The sequence below is a fragment of the Centropristis striata genome, chromosome 15, assembly GCF_030273125.1.
Source record: "Centropristis striata isolate RG_2023a ecotype Rhode Island chromosome 15, C.striata_1.0, whole genome shotgun sequence".
Classification (NCBI taxonomy): domain Eukaryota; kingdom Metazoa; phylum Chordata; class Actinopteri; order Perciformes; family Serranidae; genus Centropristis; species Centropristis striata.
Genome location: NC_081531.1, coordinates 14,357,350 through 14,383,358, shown reverse-complemented (window position 1 = coordinate 14,383,358; position 26,009 = coordinate 14,357,350). Strand labels below are relative to the sequence as shown.

Here is a 26,009-nt window from a genome sequence, read left to right as displayed (position 1 = left end):
TAAGTTCTAGCAACTTGGTTTAACTAACACGTATCAAAAAGGTATTTTGATACGAGGCCCACTGAATATGCACAGTAGTGTTTCTCCGGCTTGCCCCGCCCGTGAGTTGGCACTTGGCCCATTCCCTTATCCTTGTGATGACATCTCAGATTTTTTAAAATTGCTTTCAACGACTACCTTTACAAATAAAAAAACTCAATGGATCAAAAATGCATTAATAGGGTCACAATTTACCTTATTTACAGTTTGAGATGATCTGTTAATAGTTTTACAGATGTCTCTTTTATAATGGTGGGACAAACTTTATTTTTCGCTGATGTACTGCGAGTAGACACTGGTAGACCATTGGTCTACAGAGTGTTGTCGGAATGCACCCTAAAACCTAGAAATGGTATACATATACAATTAAAATATTTAGAGTCACCCTTTGACCCTCTGTACCCCTCCTGCTGGCGGGTTTGAAAAGTATGTCTCCTTTAGAAGATTGCCAAAAATACCTTGTATACCATGTATCCTTGAAAGAAACTGTAAAAACAGGCATTATTGTAAAAATCTTGAACGGATCATATCTTACAATAGATTCTGTTAGAAAGAGCAAACAAAACAAAGCTTAAAATTAACATTAAATTCTGCTCTTTTTCAGCGCAACTACGAAGCTATGATTGATTCTGCTGAGACAAACGGTCACATGACAAATGTTTGCAGTTTGCTTTTTACACAGAACAGAGAGGAGAGGCCAGGAAATGTTGTAAAAATGCAAATAGTTCAATACGTATAATATGGGGAGATTATTTTTTTTCTTTACATGCATGACACTTTTGGACACTTGGAAAAGTGTTGTTTATATAAATTCCATTTCATTCCAATTTAAAAAAATAATTTATCAAAGAAATTCAACTTCTTTTATTATTGATGTCATTATAGCTGTGCTATTCTACACAAAATACATTTTTGAGTTGTTCCCTGTTCCCACTTGGAGCCATGATTGTGCTGATTCCATAGAGCTGCAGGAACTGAAAACAAGGCCACAGTAAAATGTAAAAAGAGCAAAAAAAAACCACCCAGAAACTGCTTGGTTCAGAGGGTTAACACATGTTTTATGAATTTAATTATTGTAGGATGTTTGCCTGATGATGGAGGTCAGTATGCACAATTTTTAAAACATAATTCACTTCTAAATCAGCAGTTAAGGCTCATTGTGTGACTGAGACTCCACTCACAGCTGCATTGTTTACGTCCAGCACTCAAACGGTTAATCGGGATTGACAAGCTATGGGTAGTTGCGCATGCGCAGGCGGCGCTGACAGAGGAAACAGCCGGGGAGTAGTCAAATAGTCAACGGTCAGAGGGAGAAAGAGCGAGGAGAAAACTAAAGAGGAGCAACAAACCCGGATACAGCTGGGCTTTCTACCTCCTTCAAATCAATTATGCTCGTCTCGCCGCCGTCGCTTCATCTCAGGTGTCCGCTTCCCGGTCGCTGAATGGCGCTGGTTACCGTGCAGCGTTCACCGACCCCCAGCACCAGCTCCAGCCCCTGCGTCTCGGTAAGAGAAACCTTCCTCCACTACCATTGCCGCTTCCACCACCGCCACCATCAAACCCAACATCTCTTCGCTACCTTAAGGCGAATTAAAGCTTCATTTCCGCTCTCTTTTTGTGTCGGTTACTGACTGTCATAAAGTGCCTTGCCTTTGTACTCCTGCGCATGCGTGAAATAGAACCTCATCATTTTCAGTTAAATTAACCGGCTCCGGAATAATTCGTTACACCTGTTTGAAAAAGAAATAGCAACTTTAGCTTACTAGCTAAAAAACTGCTACCACTTTTGTTTTTATTATTCTCCACGGGTTCCTGTTTACAAATTTCCGCCAGTTCAGAGGTTCAAGTTGGCTACTTGTGTCCAAAAACAACAACAAACTCACCACTTTTGTTAGTTTTTTTTAATGTTCATAGACGTAGCAACAAAGTATCTTGCTAGCTAACGTTTTTCAGACGCAGAGTTGTAGTTTAGCTATGTAACAAGAAAAATGTCATGCACTTCCGGTCGTAATAAGCACCCTGTGACACGCATGAATGCGGGTATTTACTCTTGCGTTATTGTTATATGCTGTCTCGGTATGTAAACACTGTGTGTGGACGTGTGTCTTTCTCTTTGTCTGTCTCTGTCTTTCCGTTCTATCTTTCTGTCTTTGTCTGCGGTTTTGATGTCTGTCTGTGTGTGTGTGGTGCCCATGCAAATCAGAGGAGCAGGTGGTTTTCTTTTTGTCTGTTCTCTCTGCTCGTCTTATTTCTACAGAAGCAGGAAATCCCTTCAGAAGATAGACTCTTAGCTCTCCATTAGTTAAGGTGTTTTGTTTGTTTGTTTTACACAATCTCACACTTCCTGTGTCAGATCTGCTGTGTGCATTGTTGTCAGCATGTCTTCAGTCATCTTACGTTTTATCAGAGTGTAGTATGAAATGTTTGTGTTTGATCTGCTTTATCAGGAAGTATTACAGGAAGTATTCACAAATATATTTGATTGGTTTGGACGACTTGCACTGACGATGTCATCATCCATTGTGATGTTTGGTTTGGTAGACATCACGCAACGCTTATAAAAACCTTTAAATGTTTTACAGATCCATATTGCTTTGCGTTTTGCCCAACCCTATGATAAATCAAAACAGAAGACTGTTTCATCTCTTCTCTCAGATAGTCCCATTTCCTGAGTTGAGAAGTTGTTTATGTGTGTTTATGAACTTTAAATCGTAATGGAAACCACATGGCTACAAAGTGGATACATAATACTTTATTTTGTCAGAGTGTGTATATTCCCTAAAATCATTAAAATATTGCTTTACCTGACTTGATAACAGGTCTTAATGCGAATCAATAACTTTCTAACTAATCTTATCTCCAATATAAGGACAGAAAACTAATGGTCAAAATCAAGTACAATATTTCAAATTACATATAAGCAAAATATTGACATGCAGTAGGTAACCAGACAATTTTAACACCACCTAAGCTGAATGAATGTAAAAATCAATGTGAAGAACGTCAAAATGTACTAAAAGACTTTAACCAGATGTAATGTGACCAGATGTTTTATATTTATCTGCTCCAAAGTTGCTTTTTCCAACTTTTTGTGCATAGATATGGTAAAAACAATGGTCAAAAATGTCAAATTCCTTTTTTTAAATTTTATTTGAAAGTATTACATTTTCCCAACTCCCCTGACAAATACATTCACCTACGTCTTTCACAAACCTCAGGAAAACACTGATGAATAAATACAAGTCTTCTTACCTTAAATCTAAATTGACTTTCGTCTGAATGATTTTAGCATATTATGAGTAAACTGTGCAAGTTGTGTACCAAATTTCAGACTTATTTTATTCATTATTCAAACTTAAGGAGGCCTTGACATGAATTTGCCCCGTCAGGAACTTATTTTTGTTGATTATTCCAACACCACATGAATGCATGGTGTGTTACCACCTACAGAGTCCTAAATCACAAACTGCAGTCAAGTTATTTTTCACCAAGAACGTCAGTCACAAACAATCTCTAAATACTGTGGCCTTGAAAAGGGACCCCCTCCCTAACACCTTTTTGTTTTCTGAGTCAAACCGGTTCGACGAGATTGGCATAATGATAACTGTCTTGCTTTTCACATGCACACATTTTCCATGATTTGTTCTGTCTTCCAAAGCAACTCACAATAGAGTGGATGTAATGAGAAGTTTTAGATCAGTATTAATCAGTGTGAAGGAATATAAAGTGTGTTAACTTTATTTTTTAGATTATCATACATGTTCGATATGTGAGAATGAGCCAGGTGAGTCAGTCATCATGCCAGGAGCTTTAAAAGTAGAGGAAGAAGATGTGTGTAATTTAGCAAGGTGAGGCAGATGGGGGTGGTGAAGGATGTGAAGCATTTTCTGCTGGAAATATGCTTTCATGTTGCAACCCGCACACACACATACAGTGATAACGCATCGCACAGACATGTCTGGTTTCCTGTGTCTTGCTGTCTCGCGCCTGTGTGTGTGTGTGTTTTCTCCACCATCTTTACTTGAACCTGTCCAGCCTGGTGTCTGTGTGCTTTGTAATAATGGTGTTTGTAAGGGAAACGCACACGGTATACAACAAATTTTGCCTTCAGGGGGGGAAGTGTTTACTAGTTTTAACCTGGTGACACTTGATGCTGTAACTTGTGACTCCCAGTGCAGCACAGACTTGCAGACTCTCCGGCCCAGCCTGCACATTCAGGTTCACATTTCCATAAGCTTTGGAAAAATCATCTCACATTTTCATATATGCAAAATCTCAGCATGTTTACGCATGTAAACAAAGTTTGGTTGATATGTCACAATGTAGGACACAGCAGCAGCAAATGTGTCTAGTAACATAAATACTCTATTACAAAGTACTTCACAGTACAAATTATTAATACACATCAAATATATCCCCATACTCATCCTTCGTTTTGCCACAATCAAAATCCTGAAAGCAGAAACCTTTTTGGACACATACTTTACATGATCTGTTTTAAATATCTCTTGTGCTGTTGAGTCAGAGAACCATGAGTGGAAACCTGCTTTGGATAATGTGGCTGAGGTTCTGCAAAAGTGTCACAAGACCTGACAATAAAGTATTATCTTCCTCACTTTGCTTCAACAATAACCAGGGCAAAACGTCACAATGCTATACTTTGTTTTGCTCACACACACATATATATATAATCTGTGCTTTCCCAGATGATAACAAGTACTGTGATTTTTATTTATTTTTTGATGTGTGCATACAGGGTTGGGGACTAACAATTACAAAATTGCATTTTTAAAATTTTAAATGCATTCAGTTACAGTTTAATTTATTGGTATTCTGAATATAGTTACTGTTTTGTTTTTAAATAGATTTCTTGGAGGGATTACTTTATTACAAGGAAGTTATATTCTTGGATTGTCAAGGTGTCTATTTTTGTTAAGACAATATTATTTGTCAGAAATGATTGTGATTAATGATATGATTGTCATTTTAAGACCAATTTATGCAGCTGATGTAATAATAATATACAATTATTATAATGCAAGTAAAGCAATGAACTTTTAATTCTTTAGAATATTCACACATGCAAATGAAAAAAAAATATCCTCAAAAAAAGAAAAGTATAGAGCAGAAATGATTAGTTTTATTTCTGTTCATTGGGCTTAGGTGCTGTGAAAACATGCTTGCAGTAGGTGCTGCGTCTTATAACAAGATAAGATAACACTTTATTCATCCTGCAGTGGGGAAATTTAGTAGGACTTAATCAATGCTTATGACCCGCGTTACTGGGAATTCAATAGTCGGTAAAACCTGCTTTTTGTCAAACATCATGTTGGCAAAAGTGTTGTTGACATTATTAAGTAAACACACCTGCAGGGAAACGTAACGGGAAATATGGATAATTATGTCCATATATCATACAATAAGCCCTTATTGTAATTATCCTAACAGGCCTAGCAAGAATCCACATCATTTTGGAAGAGATCCAAATCATTCTAATTCATTTTCACTTTCATTACCATTTTGAGATAAAGCATGGCTTTGGTGGTGGTCTGCCCTCTCAAACTACCCTTCTATTTCAAAAATTCTTACAATGGTTGGTTGTTTTTTAATGCATCATGTTGGCCTAAATGTTGGTGACATTCTCATGTAAACAACAAACAAACAGTGATGTTGTACAATATATAGACACAACCTCTAACTTTTGTTCAGCTCAGTAAGCCAATATTGTAATTGATGCGAAATGTCTAGTTCCATTATGGTCCATCAAAAGAGAATGGACTTTGCCACTCTATAGTAATTTAATCTTATTCTTGTAATTCTATCTTTTTTTATTGAATCTTTTTGTCATCTTTTGCCTACCCACTCTTACGTCAGATACTTTACATTTCATTGCATCGCTGACCCGGTGTTAACCTGCATATGACTAATCCAACTGAAACTTAATTTCCATCCATATCATCCATCTTTGTTCAGAGAAAGCACGTTCAGGTTCATCTTTTTGTTTGTTCTCCTCAGCCTGTAATCCACTTTTTTCTTTTCTGAAGCTTTTAATGGTTCTGTAATGTTGTTAAGGCCAGCAAAGCCCACATACAGTGTAAACAAGATAAGTAGCAGGCCCTGCACGATAAGTGCCAGGTGTTAATCTGTCTCTAATCCTCAGCCCTCTCATTAAGCAAAGCTTCATATTCCACATTGTGATTTGAATTAGTCTCTTTTATTCTCTCTTCCACATCGCCCCGCTTGTTTTTTTTCGTGTGTGTGTGTGTGTGTGTGTGTGTCTGTTATTCTCTGACCGACCACACCTTAAAAACAGACTGAGGTCATTTTCCTGGAGAGTTCAACTCTGCTTTCCCTGATGTCTTTGTGCACGGCTGCTATCTGCTGCTCAGGCAGTCATAAATATGGGTTTGGAGTTTTAATGTCTTTATAATGTATGTGTGTATGCTTGTGAGTATGGACATAAATACACAAGCTACTCTTTTTTTTTAAAAATTTTGTTTTACCTAATGTGGAACAGTTGGACTTTATTCATTTGTGGTTTTGTCTTACTAATTGTTTGTCTTAAGTGGAAGCTTATTTCATGTTGCTAAAACATTTTTTTAATTGATTATGATCTCTGCGTTGAAGATAGGATTTGCTACAATACGATAATAATTTATTGATACATATATAAATTTAGTTACAGAGTGAGTCCTTTACGGAGCATCATAAAATTAATCAAATATCTCTAAGACTAAAATTATTTTCGCGCAGTCGCGGGGGCAGCAGGCTAAGCAGGGCACTCCAGACGTCCCTCTCCCCAGCCACAACGTCCAGCTCCTCCTGGGGGGCCCCGAGGTGTTCCCAGGCCAGGAGAGAGATATAATCCCTCCACCGTGTTCTGGGTCTTCCCCGGGGCCTCCTACCAGTTGGACGTGCCCGGAACACCTCTAACGGGAGGCGCCCGGGAGGAATCCTTACCAGATGCCCAAACCACCTCAGCTGACCGCCCCCGCAACCCGGCCCCGGATAAGCAGAAGAAAATGGATGGATGGATAAAATTATTTTTAATTAGAACTACAGCTTGTCTTATAAGTTTATCTACTGACTGTCTCTTGATTAATCATTCACCTCTAAAATGTCAGAATATAATGGAATTATTTTCTAAAAGTGCAAGGCCATGTCATTTGAGCTGCTAAAAATGCATTTTTTTTTGCCATTTTCCACCTGAAAAATTACTTGAATCATTAATTTATTATCAAATAGTTGCCAATTTTTTTAAATAATCACAGCTCTAAGAATATTAATCTTTATTTTCACAATTCTCAACCATTATAAGCATAAATAATACTATCATAATAATACTTTTATTTTTACTATATAAAGAATCAGCTCTTTCCTGCTATAGAAAAAAATAGCAATAATTTTAAATTACTGATGGCAGCTTGTATGTTATCTTTTAAAATAATAATACAGTTCTAAATTGCTTAAAAAAAAAAAATCTCAATAAAATGCCTAAAACAGTGTTGGGATTTGCATATATATGCTATTATTGCGATACATCAACATCCAAATAATTACATGTTTATACTAATTTTATGCTGCGTCTCTAGCTCCAAGCTCAGCTCTTGAAAATCCAATATTGTATGATATTTACACCTTTAATAACTGTAATTTTCTCATTCTTTCTCTTCAGGAGTCCGGTAGTGGGGAGGATGACCGTCGCTCTCAGCCGAGGAGGTAAGAAACCGACACATATTGTGCTACATCACCTGCATTTGTTTTTGAAAAAAATTGCTTCCTTGTGTGTGACATTAGCGCAAAGAAAACAAAGCTTCTTCCTGTTTCCACAAAAATGTGATATGTCGTGGGGATTTTCATAAACCAAGAGTTTTGATCACAATGACATTGTAACGGAAGTGTTGTGTTAGGACAATTGGTTTATAGAGACAATAAGCTTTACAAAATTGTTACGTTTCTGCCCCTGATATCTGACTTTGACATTGCCCAACCTAAAATAGACTTTTACCTGATGAAGCACTTGATGATAAGTCATTAAATGTGTCTGACGCTGCAGGACTTCCTTCCTTTTCTGATACAAAGAGCTGCTGTGCTATTGTGGTGCTATTGTGGCCTCACAATCCTTAGCTGTCCCTTGTTGCCTCTGGCATTTAACCAGAGTTGGAATCTGGTTCATCCTGTTTCACCTCAACCACGTTTGCAACTGGTTTCAGTCCACCAGCGATCAGCAATTTCCTCCTCCTGCCTGCTGCGTTTATTTGTTCTAGATCACACATGATACCAGTGAACCGTAGACTCTAACACGCCGACTTCCATCTTTGTTTTATTTGGCCCTTTTTAATAACTCCTGAAATCTTCTCATGTTTTGGGATTATTAACTGTGGTTTTCTGGCTGTCCATTAGGGGGCAGTAGAGTCCTGGTGAGTCAGGTCTGTGTATGTGGGTCAGGGGGAGCTGCACTGCTGATCCAGGGGCTGATTGGTGGCCCCTCCCAAAGTCAGAGCGCCTCTGTGTCTGTCTGGTCATTGGAGCTCTGTGCCATCCGACTGAGAGGGCTTTCTGTATTTGTGCAGCTGGGAGTGAAATCTATATTCACACAGTGGGGCTGTGTGTGTATGTGTGTCTGTGTGTGTGTACAAAGAGGTAGCCATTGGATCAGATGTCGTTTTGATTCAGAGTATGTTCTAAACTAGTATTACTTTCTATTTTATTATTATTTTAGGATAAAGAGTGAATACCTCCGCATACTGAAGTGACTTTACTGTGATTTATTTATTGCATAAGCATTCACAGGTGTACTAAATACCTTTTTTTATATCACATGATTATACAGCATTTGCCCCAGAATACATATTTCAAAATTGAATATAAAATATAATAGAATAAATCATAATACCATTAAATACTTAATAAATAATTTATAATAAATGAATGATTAAACAAGCAAGGCATAGTAAATGTATGGTTACTCAGAAGAGTTTATTTTACTTTTTTTTAAACTTATTTTTTATTATTATATAGTTTTATTACTTGGAAGGAATAATCCAAGACCGCAGTATGACTGATTATGATATACAATTCAGAAAATAATGCTTGGGTTATTTAGAAATTGTGTATGCTCTTTATTTTTTTATTTTATTTAAATTGCCAGCAATTGACTGATACTGAACATACAGTATACTATTTACTATTTATTCTATTTCCATATGTTCTTTATTTTTTATTTGATTATTTATGGAATTTTTTGATGTAATACATTGCATGTATGATGAATAATATTTTTTAATTAACCTATTTAAGAGAGCAGCCGAGTACCTTTGCAGAGTCCAGAGATTGCATTTTCATTTCTGAATCACATTTCATTTTAGACATTTATGCTTTACAGGTAAAAATAATTGGTATAAAAACACACACAAAACATTTTTTGACACATATTTAGCATATGAAGCAAGAGATAAATGAAGAACTAACAGGGACACAGCATGAAAATTATAATATCATTTTCACTTCATTGTGTATTTAAGTCCAATCAGTAGCCATTCACATACCGATGGTTAAAAAAAAAGACTCATTATATGCAAGTCTGCACACTGAAATACTGAATGAATGTCCCGACTGCTGACGTCAGAGCCTGTAGAAGCCAGCAGCTGCAGCAAATCTGATCTCTGACTCTGGTAGTAACATCTATTCAGACTATACAAGGCTTTAGTGATGCAGTAAACAGGGCCGACTGCTGTGCTGCTGATTAAAGTCGGTGACATCAGCAGGATAAAGACATCTGCTAAAGCAGCAACGTCACCAGAGGACCTACAGAGGAGAACTCGGGGAGAAGGATGAATTTATTCTGACACGGGTAGGGATGGGTACCTTTCACATTTGAATCGATACGGTACCGATACCCGGTACCTGGGAATCGGTACCGGTACTCAACGGTACCAATTTTCGGTACTTTTGCGTAACATATTTATTTCTCAAAATATAAACTTTAAAAAATATATCAAAACAATATAAAATCCAGGATGAGCAGTGCTTTATTGTTGAGTGAACGTACATTTTGTAACATGAAGGTTGCAGTGTTATCAAAGAATGCAGAGGAGCGCTCTCAGGTGGCACAGAGGAGAAAAAAAAAAAGTTGCAAGTGCACGTGTGATTTGTTGTGATGACGTCGTAGCTGTGCGACGCAGCACCGGTCAGACAGTATTGTGGGCATAGCATGATGGAATAAACAAAGTTGAGTCGGGCTGCTCTGTGCACATATCGAGGATGACGCAGGAGTCCGAGGGATTTAATTTCAGCGAGGCAGTTTGGAGTTAAGTGGCAGGTAATTTTCCTGAGTTGAAGAGCGGAGTATTAGCGGAGGACCAGAGATGCAGCAGCTAGCTTCTAGCTGCTAATGAAAAGTCTACGGATGATTGGAGAGAGCAAACGGAGTAAGGAAGGTCTAATCTGGAGGCAGACGAAGGCCAAGCCCGGGTAGAGACATTGGAGAGATAGTAGCTGGCGGCTAGAAGACCTAGAGCCGGCTGTTGGTCTCTGTTCCGCGGTGGAAGAGGGCAGCAGTTAGCGGCCGCGGTGAGCAGACAGGACCAGACGAGGAGGTAAATACATTTAAAAAAATAAATTAAAGTTAACGCCGTTTAGGTACCGAAACATGGTACCGTTTGATTTTACATGAATCGGTACTCGGTAGTACCGACGGAATTCGGTCGGTACCTATAAAAGTACCGAATTCGGTACCCATCCCTAGACACGGGTCGTCATTTGGTCTGCATAATTTTTTTGTCAGACGGGACAAAAGTAGAATTTCTAATTATTCATCTGACTTGGAAGGATATTATTTTAATTTCTCTGTGTGCCTCTAAAATGCATCCAATAAATAATTTTAATCTGCTTTATAATCTAATATATGTTGTCTAGAAGATTGACTGTAAAGAATAAGATTGACTTCCTGCCTGTGCACAACATATAAAACTCGGCTGCTCTTAGCATAGATGGGGCCAGTCGCGTGCGTGCGTGCGTGTGTTTTGAAGGCGTTTGTGTGATTTAAATCCATAAATAAGAAGAGTAGAAAATATATCCGTGTGTGTACTGTATTATACAGTATATGTGACGCTTTAATCACTAAGGTGACCATCTGTGTGTTTGTGTACCTGGAGAAATAAGGGCAACACAGGAGTGTCCGGTGTCTGTCTGCATGTAACGACCACATCCTGGGCTTTGCTGCTTGTCATTGGACGGTGTGAATTTCAGCAGTCAAATGAGAGAATAGTGAGGTGGAACATGAGAGATGTATCCAACAACACAAACGCAAGCATACGGGTTGCGATGAGCCCAGGGCCAGGATTGGAGGACAGGGTTATGGGCCAGATCTTGTCTGAGCTAGGTCACGTCCATATATTGTTACGATATGCCTGTTGTGTTTACATAAAAAAACAGAATCAACAACACATTTGGCAAAGTATTGCCAGAAAGTCAGCAGTGTGTTCCTGACGATAGACTTGGGCTTCTGTTTAAAAGCAGGTGCAACAAAAAACGTCAACTTGTTGATTTTGCTACTTACATCTAACGTGTAGCTAATATGTTGTTACTTTGCAGTTTTCTCCCAGTTTTTAAAAAACTATTAATATTACTTATTACTGTTATTATTATATCAGTTGCATAAAATGGTTTTAAAATTACAATTATATAGTTTATTGCCATAATGTAGGCCTGTCACATTATCCAATAACAATTTTTGTTAGACAATGTATTGTCCCTGAAATTATTGTGATACATGATATTGTCATTTTACAACCAATTTATGCCACTGGTATGGTTATATAGTTGGATAATGATGCAAGTACACCCTTTTAAAGAACAATTAAGTTTTAATTCTTAAGTATATTCAGACATGAATGGGAAAGTATATATTTCAATCTCCTCAATAAATAAAAGAACAGTAGAAGTTGTGTTTTATTTCTGTTTATTGGGCTTAAACCTCGACAGCTACATACAGCTGCAGTACTGCACAGGCAACAGATGGACGTAACCAATGAAAACACCTCTGCAGTTGTTGTTTATTCTGTAATATGAATTGGCAGTCAGGTGGTGTCTGCACATGCACCCCCAGTTTGTTATCTATACTATAAATTGAAACCATGAGAGATAAACAAGCAGCGTAACCAAGTGTCAGGTCGAGTTCCCTCTCAGCTCCTGGGTCCCCTGGCTTTTTGATTTCTCAATCCTTTTTCCGTTGTTGTTGTTGTTGTTGTTGTTGTTGTGGTCGGGGTGTTACTAGAAGCAGCAGCACATTTTGGTGTCAGGTGTCTCTGACTCTGTGAGGATGTTCCCTAAAGGCTACAGCTTGAGACTTGGTTACACAACTTCGTCACAGACAAAACAAGTGTGATCAATGTGTTACACAAACTCTCCCGAGGATGCCCCGCTGGGTATGGAGAGTAATAAATACCTTGATCAGGAGAAGTGTTGTAATGGCAAGTTTTCCGATGCTGTTGTCGTCATGAGAAGAGAGAAAATTGTCAGCAGGGTAAGATGTTTTTGACAACCAGAAAACCTCTCCTGGAAGATGGAGATTATATTTTTATATCTGCAGATGTTCACAAAACTGAATCTTGTCATTTTAAGTTTAAAGTTAAGGGTTTAGGGATTGTTTTGTTAGTTTATATGGTTTCATTTAATCATATGTGTCAGTCTGGGAAGCTGTGGCTTGTTGAATACAATTGCAGAAGCAAAATCATCGAGATGAAGAAGTTGTACAACAACTGCACAACTTGAACTCAGATACTATTTCAACTTGTTGTTCAAGTGGGCAAAATGCAATGGAAAAGTGGGGAACACACTAGAACACACTTGATTTAATCTCGACAGAAACAAAATAAACTCTCGAACCCTTCTAAGTCTTTCCGTTGTTTCAACAACAACAATATTTAGTTTGGACAAAATAAATGTAGCCATTTTTATAGATATCTGTTGTACTAATGTGAGGGCCTTTTATTTGAAATGGTATTTGGTCAAAATCTTCTGCAAGGTACATCAGGAACAATTGTCAATTGCAGTAACATCTTAGGACTTGTGTATACTCATGTCTTAATCTTTTTTGAAATAATAAGTTACATTAACGAATAAAATCCCAACTCGTCAGATACTGACATTTTGTCACAGCCCTGATACTTGATTTTGATTGTATCGGAGGCTGTGTGCCACCTTCCTCCACATATTTGCATTTTTAAAATAAACTTCCTTCTTTACAAGAAACTGTAAACTTTTGGCAATAATAAACCAAATTTAAAAAAAAATAATTCCGCAGTTATGCAGGTTTCAAATGGGACACCAACACCAATCTCCTGGGTTGAAATCTGGGGTTTGTTTGGTGCATCCACCTCCCTTCTGCCCGCCCTGACCGGACATTCCCACTGTTTACATTACATAATTTTCTCGAGGTGTATAATATTAACAAGGGCGGTTTACATTACAGTCAATGGAAAGCCTGTTCAAGCCCGTCTCATACACACACTGAAGCATGCCTTGTGCGTCGTTATCTCACGTTGAGGGCGGATTTTTATCAATGACTGTCATACAGCCCCTGTCCCTATCGTTGTGGCACTAATAATCCCTCATACAGCCTCGGACAGACGCTGTTTTCACGGATTGGACCATGTGTGTCTCCTCCCCTCTCCACGGCAGCTTTTACCGCAGCCTGCTGCAGAATAACGAAACACTATCACTGAGCAGATGTTCAGACACCTGCTCCTCTGCAGCATGTGCTACACATCTCTTTCTGAATATCAGGCTATATTACCGCGCTTGTTAAACTGCCAAGATTATCGTCTTTGACCCAAAACTCCCTAATAATACAATCCGGGATGTGCATTAAAAGCAAAACATCCAAGAAGTGAGACTTCACCAGAGCTGCAGCGGAGTGACCCCCTCTTCATCTCAACACCACAACAGCGACTGACGATAACTTGAGCCCGCTTCTGTGCGCCCTGTGGCCGGCATCACAGCAGCGATGCCTCCCGGTGTTGTGACCGCGCCACGGAGCTCATCAACCGGCTGCTTCTGCGCCTGCTGCAGGGCGGCGATGAGACCGTATTTCACCGAGAACTCCGTGATCTCTCAAGGGGAAATTTATCAGCTGTAAGTTAAAACTGTGCTTAAAGCCTCAGGCTGTCTGTGTGAAGATGTTTAGCTATGAATTGCAGCTTGAGGTTATTGTAGGCTCCATAAATGCTGCTACAGTCTGATTTATTTTGCATATCAGGAGAGTAAATCAATGCAGGATATCAGTGAGTGGTTGGACCTTTTTGCTATTGATGCATGCCTGGACAGTCCCCTCATATCCTGTCATAACACAGGTCATGTTCTGCCCTGCTTTTCAACATTTTGTCACAGTGGTGGGGCTGACAAAGGCATGTGGTTTTCCCATGATGACTTATAAAAGGAAGGATATGACAGCAGGGTCAGTCGCTGCAGGAAGAGGTTTCCTTCCCTTTGCTTCATGTGAAATGTCTGCCAGATGCTGTACTCATCATATGCACACATGCACTCTGTCTCCACCCACCTTTTTGTTTTTGTTTCAGATGTGACTAAAAATGCATTTTGAGGGGGCACACAGCAGGAAAAGGCACACAGTGTACCTGCAGCTGATTAGTCATGAATAAGAGGATGTGATTAAATCTTACAGACGAGAATCTTATGCTGGGACTGAAAGCTGGCATTAATTGGCTGTTGGTCTGATTGCTCCACCAAGTCGAGATGTATTTTACTTGGAGACTGCCTAAGTAAAGGACTGATGCACAACATACAGTGTGCCAACCAAAAGACAAATTCCAAAAGGTGTTGGATTCAAAACCTTACTAAAGTAAAAGTACGAAATAATCAAAATGTACTTAAAGTATTAAAAGCAAAAGTACTCGTTAAGCAGAATGGCCCCACTAAAAGTCTACATATATATTCTTATATTATAATTATTGATACATATATGTAGGTAGCAATTTAATGCTGCTTAATGTACTGATAAGTTAAAATAATTGCACATTTTTATAAATTAAACTACATGTTTATTTTTAATCTCGACCTGAAAAGTAACAAAAGCTGTCAGCTAAATGTAGTGGAGTAAAAAGTACAATATTCACCTTTTTAAAATGTAGCTAAGTAAAAGTATAAAGTTACATAAATGCAAATACTCAAGTAGAATCTTGAGGTACTTGTACTTTACTTAATTACAGTAATTGAGTAAATGTACTGGTAGTAGGTTCCCTCTGATGGCCTGAGGAAGTCAATAATAACTTTAATGTAATGCCTCCCAGCAACTCAAACTTAATATCAAAATATGTCACTACACAGGACTTACCTCTTCATATGGGATTTAATTACTTGGTGCATGCAAAATGAATTGCATTTTTCTACAACCCGATTCCAAAAAAGTTAGGATGTTGTCCCAAGTGTAAATAAAACAAATAATAATAATAATGCGCCAATTCTGTCATATATTCAATTAAAAAACACATACACTCTGAATTCTAAATTTGATGCATTCTGTTTTTATTTTTTGCATTCTGTTTTTATGTTTTGAATGGCATCCCAGATTTTTTTGGTGTCAGGCTTGTACTTCTGAAATGTAAAGTAGAAACTTTTAAACTCACAGGTTGCCTGATCATCCTTTTTATAATTAAGGCTGTCCCCGTCCTCCTCTGTCCTCACAGCAGACGGTGACAGAAGGGGACTTCCTGTTTCTGATAGTCCTTCCTTAGCTTTGGCCTATATTTATCGTTGTCTTCTTTACAGAGTGACACATATAAACAATCAGGGATCACTGCTGTCCATCGTTTCATAACATAATGGGGTCAGCTTAATCCCAGGCAATAAATCTCTTTGTTGAACATTTGCTGTAATTGTTTCTTGCTACGATTTCAGCCAAAAAATGGCAAAGCTGCATCAAAATCTAAGGAATGCATCAAGCATCTTAAGTCTGTTACATAACTCTGTTGTTTAGAGAGCAGCTCAGCACAAATGCCAATTTTATGCCAGGTGGCTGCTCAGTTATGTGAAACAGTTGAGTTATAATTTCCCGGTTAGTGCCAATATAATAAACGGACTGTAAATGGGTGGATGCTTTTGTTTTTTTTCCTCTGTGACTTCATATGTTTTTGTGGGTACTTTTATGAAAATTAAACGAGCATATTATTGGAAGCAGCTGCTGTTTGTTGCACGGTGAAACTCATAAAGGCTCATAAATCTCTCCCATTATTGTTTTGTATATGTTGTTTGTGCAGGATGTCACATGTGTTTTCTAAGAAAACATGCAGTTAAATCACCATTATTGAAATGCAAACATATTCAGCAGATGGTTTTTATAGTGAAGAAAAGCTTGTGCTGAATGCAGTTAGTAAAAATGAAAAGAAATCAAAACACCAGTAACAGTGTTAGCTTTACCTGTAGGGCTGCAATTTATGATTGTTTTCACAAGTGATTAATTTGCTGCTTATTTCCTATATTAATTCAATAATTGTTTGGTCTTTGGTCTAAAGAAACGTCAGGAAAAAAGTGAAAAAAGTTGAAGTTTCTCAAAGTCCAAAGTGATTTAAATATATCTTTCTGGTCAGACCAAAAGCAAAAGTTCAGTTTTCAGTTTAATTCAGTTTAATATCCTAAAACAGAGAAATGCTGGAAATATTAGTATTTGAGAAGCTGAAAACAGCAATTATTTTCATTGATGCATGAACATGAGAGCCATAAGACTAGTAGATTAATGAAAAAGCTGACGATTTAACTTTCAGTTGTCAGAAATTGTCAGAAAAACTTTTTAAAAAGCCCATCACAACTGTCTTTATTTTGACTGACCAAAAGTCCCAAACAAACAGACATTGAGTTTACTGTCATGTAAGATGCAGAAAGGAAGAAAATCCTCACGTTGGGCCATCTTAACTTAAAAAAAACAACAACTTTTTTTATTTTAGTATTTACTGATCCTTCTTCTGTCATGAACTCTATGTTTAAACTACAACTTGTTTGAGCTCTTTAAACTTTACATTTGCACAAAAATACAGTTCCTGTTAAGTTAGAGCCACTTGTGTTTGATTGTTGGGGAAAGTAAAAAAACATTATTAATTAATTGCTGGTTCTCACTCTCTTTATGTTTTCTCTCTCATCTTTCCAGCATCAGTGAAAGTTTCCTGACTGTTAAAGGAGCTGCTCTGTTCTTACCTCGAGGAAATGGCTCCTCTGCGTCGTCTGCCTCTCGCTTCTCACAGCTGCGCAGCAAACATGCAGGTGAGGTGAAAAGCTCCTGCTCAAGAACAAATGGCTGTTTTTTATTGGTAATTTTTGCAAAACTGCAGTTCTTGACACTGATATAAGATGTTATTGACCTCACCAGGGGACATCCAGCAGCATCTGCAAACCATGTTTACTCTCCTCAGACCAGAGGACAACATCAAACTGGTGGGTACAAAATCTAACGCAAACATAAAAAGTCCGTCTTAAAGCTGCAGAGACATCAACTGTTTTTCACCTCTCCAGGCGGTTCGTTTAGAGAGCGTCCACACTCAGATCACCCGCTACATGGTGGTTGTCTCAACCAACGGTCGCCAAGACACTGAGGAGAGCGTGGTGCTGGGAATGGATTTTAGCCCTGTAGACAGGTGAGACAGAAACATAGACAAGCCTGTCTGTTTTTATAGTGTGTGTAAAGTCATAAAATGGAGAGTAAATTTACTGTTTCCCCTCTCAGCTCATGTTCTGTAGGGCTGGTTCTGGCCTTATGGAGCGACACGTTGATACATTTGGACGGAGATGGGTGAGAAACGTGTTTTAATCACAGAGCTTACACACTTCCTGTCTGCTGCTAAGATGGCTGACTGTCTTTTCGTTTTGTTTCTTCTCTCCTCGGTGCTCTCAGGGGTTTCAGTGTGTCAACTGATAACCGAATTCATGTCTTCAAGCCCGTTTCTGTGCAGGCCATGTGGTAAGTCACACGACTTGATAGAAACTGATATCTGCAGGTGCATCTTAATAAATTAGAATATCATAGAAAGTTTATGTCAATAATTCAATTCAAAAACTGGAAATAACACATTATATAGATCCATTACACACCAAATTAAACTTTTCACGTCTTAAATTAACAATTTCTGTTAATTATAATGATTATGGCTTACATTTTACGGTGCCCTACAATTCAGTGTCTACATTTTTGTTTAATATTACAAAAGACCAATTATAAAAAGTATGTTTAATATTGAAATGTTGGCCTCTGAAAAGTATGTCCATATATATGCACTCAATACTTAGTTGGGGCTATTTGACTTGAACTACTGGAAATTAACTTTTCCGTGATATTCTAATGTATAGAGAGACACCTGTTTATCTGCTCTTTTATCATTCGCAAATGTTTGTCTTGGTACCTTCACCATCTGAACCGTTTTGGAAAGTATGTTTTTTTCAAGAAAATCACCAAAAACACAGTTTATCATAGAAAAACTGTAAAAACAGGCATCATCGTCAGAGTTTGAACTTTACAACATCTTGGAATGGATTGTATCTGATAAAGGCTTTTTTACATGTCTTATTTGAAACATCACCACAAATTAAGTGTTTGCACTAACTAGGTTCTGTTAAAAACATTAAATTCTGCTCCTCAGCAACACAGTGAAGACATGATTGACTCTGGTCACGTGACAAATATTCACTGAAGATCTGTTTACACAGATCTCAATCTCCTTTTTCTTTAAATTCCTTCCTCGCAGGTCGGCCCTCCAATCACTCCATAAAGCGTGCGAGGTGGCTCGTTGTCACAATTACTTCCCGGGCAGCTTGTTCCTCACCTGGGTCAGCTACTATCAGAGCCGGGTCTGCTCCGACCAGGCCCGCATCAACGAGTGGAACGCCATGCAAGATGTGCAGTCGCACCGCGCCGACTCGCCCGTGCTCTTCTCTGATGCGTAAGTATTAGGGCTGTGATTATAAGCTTTTCTAACGTTTTCGATAATATCACGATACTAATACACAAAATATTGCAATCCTACAAATATTACAACTTTATACAAAGACTTTATATAATGCATATTCCCAAAAATTCTGCACATAATGTCAGCCAGAATTTCTGACCTAATTCAGCAGCATCAGATATAAACTACAGGAACATTGGGACATAAAATGTACAACAAAAAACTTTTTGAAATAAAATTAAATCAAACTAGTAACCGTGTCTCTAATACAATGATGATAATACCACAAGCGTCTTGTTTGTTCAGATGTCTCCTCCAGGGCAGTAACACTTTCTACAAGTGAATAGACCTGCACTTAGTTTATATGTTGTTTTTTCGTGTCGCTGTGTTTCTGCAGACCTACAGAACGAGAGCTGACTGAGCGTCAGATCAAATCCAGTTTGAGGGAGATCATGATGCAAAAAGACCTGGAGAATGTCACCTGCAAAGAGGTGAGGCAGAGCTTCTCCAAACTGATTCATCAATCTCTGACATTTACTGCAGTTAATTTCACTGAAAAATGTGTTGTTCGCATTTTAGGTTTAGGTTTGCTGTTTGAGGGTTTTACCGGTGTGTTTGTACGTTTTCCGTAGATCCGAACAGAGCTGGAAATGAACATGACCTGCAACCTGCGAGAGTTCAAGGAGTACATCGACAACGAGATGATTGTCATCCTGGGACAGATGGACAGTCCTACGGAGATCTTTGACCACGTCTTCTTGGTAAGTTTCTTCAGAATACCTCCACAACACGAGATCACAAATACATTTCTGAGAACACTTAAGAATAGAAAGTGTCTCAGTTCTTTTAACTTGATGCAAAAATGTTTTGCATGTTCCTGTCTAAATCAGTCTAAAATAAAAACTATAATAGCAGCATATATCATATAATAGAAAGCATTTGTTCTTTCAGCAGCAGAAAGTTAAGGCTTCTGTTCCCAGAGTCATTACATTGTCTGCTTTTGATGATGCCATTACGCTGGCTGCGTGCGATGCTAAACTAAGCTTAATTTGCACCAGAGAGAGGAGCAGAGAAGCAGGTTGATAGGAATGTCGAAGAGAAATGGACAAGATTGTTGTTTATTAACTTGCATAATCTTTTAGCTCAGGTTGTACAGATTTTCTGATATGAGGCATTTGAAAATACTCCAAGAAATGTTTTCGCAATAAGCAGGAATACCAACGTAGGCTCCTGGAAAATATTTCTTTTGCAGATGAAAAGATAAAAACGCCTCAGCACACTGCTCATAATTGTGAACATGTCTCAAAAAATAAAACTAATATATAGTTGAAATAATTTAGGTGTGTCAAGAAATATTCCTTTAATTTTTAGAAAGAACATTGAGAAATATTTTCTATATTCCTTTTTTATGTATGGCACAATTTTAATATTTTTTACCAAATTATTATTGTTTATTAACTTACATAACCTTGTAACTTAGATTCTTACAGATTTTATGGCTATGCAGCATTTGAAAATAGTCCCAAGAAATGTCATCACAACAAGCAGAAATACCAATATAGGCACCTGGAAAATATTTCTGTCATGGATGAAACAAAAACAGTTCTTGGCACTCATAAAAGTCATATCTAAAAAAATTAAATCGTTCAAATAACTTATGGAGTGATAGGAAAGATGTTATTCATGTTTCTACGTTTCGAAATCTTATGGATTTTGTGTTTATTTAGTAAAATGTTGTGAAAAATATGTCCCTTATTATTTATTTATGACACAATTTCAATACTTTTATCAATTATTGTGATTTAGTGACTTACATAACCTCATACATAAGCTTTGGTTGTACAGATTTTGGTGATATGAAGCATTTCAATATGCCTCAAGAAACGTAATAAAAAAGCAGAAATTCCCATGTAGACACTAGCAGACTATTCCTACTGCTAAGGGTTAAGTTAAATGTCTGAACACTAGTTGTAAGTCGGGCCCAATCCACGTCTGGGGAACGTTGCAAAATATGTGATAGTCTTCTTGTGTAATTCTAATTTCCTCCAAATTTGAAGCTACTTTGTTGTTGTTTGGCTAGGAGTGCTCGTTGGTTGTTGGATGCCTTGCAGCAGGATTTGAGCATTATGAAAAGCTCAGTTGAAAAACTCTGAACTAGTCTGAGGATTGCTTTTGTTTCCTTCAGGGATCTGAGTGGAATGCATCCAATTTGGAGGAGTTGCAGAACAGCAGGTAAGGAGGGGAACAAAAACAACACCGTATACAGTACAAGCTGTACTGAATTCAATACAAACTTTTGATTACATTATAAGACCCAAACAATCACTGTTGTTGAACTAAATTAAATGTTTTGTGAGTCTCTTTATCTTCTTCTATTCTTTCCTCTCGTTCTCTCTCAGGGTTCAGTACATCCTGAATGTAACCAGGGAGATCGATAATTTCTTCCCTGGTGTGTTTGAGTACCACAACATCCGTGTTTACGATGAGGAGGCCACTGACCTGCTGGCTTATTGGAACGACACCTACAAGTTCATATCGAGAGCCAAGTGAGTTCCTGACAAGTGATATTTCTCCATCTTTTCTCTGATATGATTATTCTGTTAAAACTGCCTTACAGTATATGGATAGACCTTAACGTCTGAGTGATTCTTCTTCTTTCCTCCAGGAAAGCTGGATCCAAGTGCCTGGTGCACTGTAAAATGGGTGTGAGTCGCTCTGCAGCGACAGTGATCGCGTACGCCATGAAGGAGTACGGCTGGGATCTGAAAAAGGCCTTCGATTATGTCAAGGAGCGTCGAGCTGTGACCAAACCCAACCCCTCGTTTATGAGACAGCTGGAGGAATATCAGGGCATACTGCTGGCCAGGTACACACACACACACACACACACACACACACACACCACTATGAAACTGTATTTCATGTGGGGTGTATGATTGCTAAGACTAATAAAATAAAGCATCAATCAGAATAAAACTGAAAGGCAAGCACAGGTTTGAACTACTTCAAGATGTGCTCAGGATTTAATGTATGATTTTTTGCATCAATACACTGAACTAGGGCTGCACAAATCTATCTTTATCGAATTTGCAGTTTGGAATAGTGCAGTATTCAAATTGCAGGAGACACAATATTCGTTTCAGGCAAAATATGTGGTGCTGAAGAAATGTCCAAGCATACAAATTGTATTCTTCAGATAAAAAAAGGGAGTAATATTCTATATCTGGAAGAGATGCTTGCAAATAAATCACACAATGATAAAATGATGAAAATTACAATAATCCCATTGCAATTGCAAGGATATTTTCAAATTGTGCAGCCCTACTTTAACTGCAAAAAAAATGTATATTTTAATTTACAGAATCAACTGTGACTAAGTTCATACTCAATAAATACTAAATTAACTTTTTTCAATGTAAACAGCATCCTGTCATGGCTATAAAAAAGTTGATGAAAGCTTGCAGCGTTTGCAGGCTGGAAAACCAAAACAAATAGTTACTGCTTTCACATTGAACATTTCATCCAGTGTTGTATGTGTTATGTTTTTTATATCAGCGTTATATTTATTTGTGACACATTATATTTGACACAATAACCTTATTAAATTACATTTAAAGCATTATGTATTTATGTTTACATGAAGACGACCGTAGTGGCATGAAGACTTTAAGTTATTTTCTTTCTCGTTCTTCAGCAAGCAGAGGCACAACAAACTGTGGCGTTCTCACTCTGACAGCGACCTGTCGGAGCACCACGAGCCGCTGTCTAAATCTCACGCCCAGCCACACAGCCTCGGCCGTTCCGACCCCCACAACCAGGCGGGCGGTGCACAGGGCCCCTCTGTGAAAGAGCTGCTGGATTCCCTGGGAACCTCGACCATCACTGGAAAAACAACTCACTCCACGAGCCAGCCCGACACCGGCATCCACTCCAATCAGCTCAGCTCCTCATCCTTTGAGGGGTCGGCAGCTCGAAGCATGGAGGCCCCTCGTCGTTCTGCTGAAGTCCAGATCAGCCAGCTGGACCCCCCCTGTCCTGAGTCCACAGCTGGCTCTGTGACTCCGTTATCTCCTCCCCTCTCTAACGGCGTGTGTGACTCCGAGGAGCCGACATCGTCGCCTCCTCTCTCCCAGCCAACAGCCGCCACGTTGGTGCCAGAGCCTCAAAAGTCAGACATGGTGACTGTTGCACAGAGTGTTTCCGTGGGCCAGCCTCTCCCGCCTCCCTCCTTCCACCACCTCCCCCTCTCCTCAGCTCCATCCCAGACTCCAGCCTGCACAGGAGAGCTTATCAAGCCGCAGGTGACATCCTGCTCTCTGCCCGTGAAGAAGCTGATGCTCGTGTCAGTGCCTGAGCCTGCGGCAACACAAACACCAAGCACACCACAGGCCGGACCCCAGTCTCTGTCTGCACCAGTGCCTGTCCCAAAAACAGACTGTGACCAACAGATGTGCAGCTTGTCTCTGAATGGCTTAGCAGCACATCCTCACTCCACTAGTGATTTTATCAGCTACCCCAGTGCCATTCCACAGAGCAGTGAGGTGCTCTTCGGCCACAGCGCGGATCACATTAACTTTTTCAGTGCCAGAGAAAAGTTCAAGGGAATGAGTCAGGACGGTAAAAGTCACTGTGCTGCAGTGCAGCAGGCAGCTGTGCTGAAGAGCTGCGGCAAGGAACAACAACAACCACCACTGCCTCAGGAGATCCTCACCGGAGAGGGGAAGGAGGAGGAGAAGAGACGGGTAAGACTGCTGCAAAACCTTCCAACACTACTGCACACTTATTTCACTGCAAATAAATTACTGAAGAAAGTTTGTTTCATTTGCTGATATATTGGAGAAAAGTGTGCAGATGTCTTGATCTTTTTGCAAGGCTACGCTTGTGTAATATGTCCCAATGTAATATGGATCATCCATACACAAAATACATTTCTGAGTTTCTTCTAGCTATGATTGTATTGAGCTGCAGAACTTTTTAAATAGATTTTATATATTACAGTAAAAAAAACACAGCAGGGGTGAGTAACATGTAACAGGACCCCAAAAACTCCCAAACACTGCTTGTTGTGGTGCAAAGTTGGTAGCAAATCATGAATTTGTTTGTTTAGCTTTTATTTTTCTTGAGTCCAAGGTGCCACCTGGTGGTAGAACAATGGAATCTTCTGTGCTCTACCTGTATATGTCATATCAGAATGTGTTTTACCTTTTTTTTTTAACAACTTTATGGATATATTAAAACTAGATTACAATTTTTATGTTTTCTTTGCAGGAACTGAGCGTCCCTGTGCAGGTAACAGGACTGAAGCCTCAGGTCTCTCAGGACCAGGAAGTGAAGAAGTCTCAGCAGGAAATGGAGGATGGAGAGGTTTTATCACAGAAGGAAGCTGAGAATGTGAAAGAGGAAGTGAAAAACAAAGAAGAGGAGGAGTCTGCTTCTGCTGGCCTATACAGCGACTGGACCAGAGGGTCGGTGCGGCGCGTCACCAGACAGCTGGAGCAAAGAATGAAACAGGAGCACGAGACTCCGTCACCCTCCTCCTCTCCGCCGTCCCTCTCCGGCAGCTCCTCCTCCGGCCCTCAGCTACGCCCGCACAGCGCCCACGCTGTCATGATGTCGACTTCGCAGAGTGCGGCAGCTGACTCGCGGGCGTCAGACGTGGGCACCGTGCAGGAGGAGGGCGATGATGCGTTTGGAGACGTTAAAACGGAGAGTGGTGAGGAAGTCGAGATGGCGGCAGTAGGAAATAATGACAGAAGCACGAAAGGACTCAAACCTGCTGACACCAGATTGCTCTCTACCTCTTCTTTCCACCGCTCTGCCCACTCTCCCTTTGCCTCTGTCAACTTCCTGTGTCTGGAGGGTGTGACTGAGCTGGAGTCCGGCACGGACTGGGACTTCTCCATGGAGGGACCTCACGGGGACATTGTCATGAGGGAGACGTGGGAGACTTTGTGCGAACTGGGTGCCTTCCTGCAGCAGGTGAGCATGGACGGAGCCGGCAAGGCCCAGTGCGTTGACCAGGTCTTCGGCCTCAGTGCGGGAACCACTCAGAAGAGAGGCAGCAGCATCCAGAAGAGGGTCAGAGAGGTGGAGGCGAGGATTCGCCAGGCGGGGCTGACCCCTCCATCCCTGATGAAGCGCTCGGCCTCTCTTGCCAAACTGGGCTGTCTGGAGCTGCTCGCCAACGACCTGAACGAGTGGGAGCTCAGACGCTCCTCTGTAGCTCTGTCATCCGCACAGCCTCCAGTCCACACAGCCAGCGACGAGTCCAAGAAGCAGCGGGTCCACAACTCTCCTCCCTCTGCCTGCCAGCAGCCAGAAGTCCTCAGGACTGGTGCCGAAAGGCTTTCTGAAGCTGGAAAAACATCACAGAAAGTCGTTTTACCATCCAGTCCACAGAAAGGAGAACTCCCGGAGCAGGATTCTCTGATGTCCACAAGGCAACAATATGGAAGGACTCACCCCCTGAGGCGGCTGAAAAAAAGAACTGCTAGTACCCTTTACCACACCATGTAACCCTCACTGTGTGTCTGTGTGTGTGTTTGTGTGTGTGAGAGAGAGAGCGAGAGGGATCATGCACACCTGTGAGAAATGGAAATCAAGTGCATAATGTTGCAAAACAACCCAATGCCTCTTGCCTTAAAGGACATGTTAACAAGTTTCTGTACATTTTTCCTGCAGTTCAGCTGAGAGTTCATCTCTGTGAAATCAGAGATATGAGAAAAGTGACAAGGCTATGAAGGGTCCGGTCAATTACACTAAAATATCAGTCAAATTGGTAGAAGTGCTGTGTCAAAATCAGCAAAAACAATCATCCAAATATGAATATACCTGAGCCTGCACGTATTCACTCCTCGCGTCGTTGCTGGATCCTCCATCGTGAACTTGATATTTACTTCCAATCGCTGTTGGTTCATTGAATAATCCGACCTCGTTATAGGTGGAATGCAGCTTCTGTTTTTCCTCTTCTTATGCTTTCATGTCTCTTCATCAGTTTTTACTTGTTGTGCCGCTAAGCTACTG

The 26,009-nt window shown here is 39.6% G+C and overlaps 1 protein-coding gene across 2 annotated transcripts; it reads left to right on the top strand.

Annotated features, from left to right (window-relative positions):
• Positions 1 to 1,071: 1,071 nt before the first annotated feature.
• On the top strand, positions 1,072 to 26,009 carry ssh2b (slingshot protein phosphatase 2b). Of its 2 annotated transcripts, XM_059352314.1 has the most exons (15): positions 1,072 to 1,544; positions 7,715 to 7,758; positions 17,198 to 17,310; positions 17,417 to 17,481; positions 17,560 to 17,681; positions 17,771 to 17,836; positions 17,939 to 18,004; positions 18,786 to 18,980; positions 19,384 to 19,477; positions 19,619 to 19,747; positions 21,172 to 21,218; positions 21,386 to 21,532; positions 21,652 to 21,852; positions 22,681 to 23,728; positions 24,255 to 26,009. In XM_059352314.1, exons 1-15 carry the CDS (start codon positions 1,482 to 1,484, stop codon positions 25,500 to 25,502), a joined length of 3,648 nt encoding a protein of 1,215 aa, XP_059208297.1. In that variant the 5' UTR covers positions 1,072 to 1,481; the 3' UTR covers positions 25,503 to 26,009. The 2 variants fall into 2 exon arrangements, with proteins under 2 accessions (XP_059208297.1, XP_059208296.1); XM_059352313.1 differs by lacking the exons at positions 1,072 to 1,544; positions 7,715 to 7,758 and adding an exon at positions 13,531 to 14,175.

Coding starts and splice junctions, on each gene's coding strand:
- ssh2b (XM_059352313.1), top strand. CDS start 14,048: ATGCCTCCCGGTGTTGTGACCGCGCCACGGAGCTCATCAACCGGCTGC. Junction 17,837..17,938: donor ATACATTTGGACGGAGATGG/GTGAGAAACGTG, acceptor CGGTGCTCTCAG/GGGTTTCAGTGTGTCAACTG. Junction 18,981..19,383: donor CCCGTGCTCTTCTCTGATGC/GTAAGTATTAGG, acceptor GTGTTTCTGCAG/ACCTACAGAACGAGAGCTGA.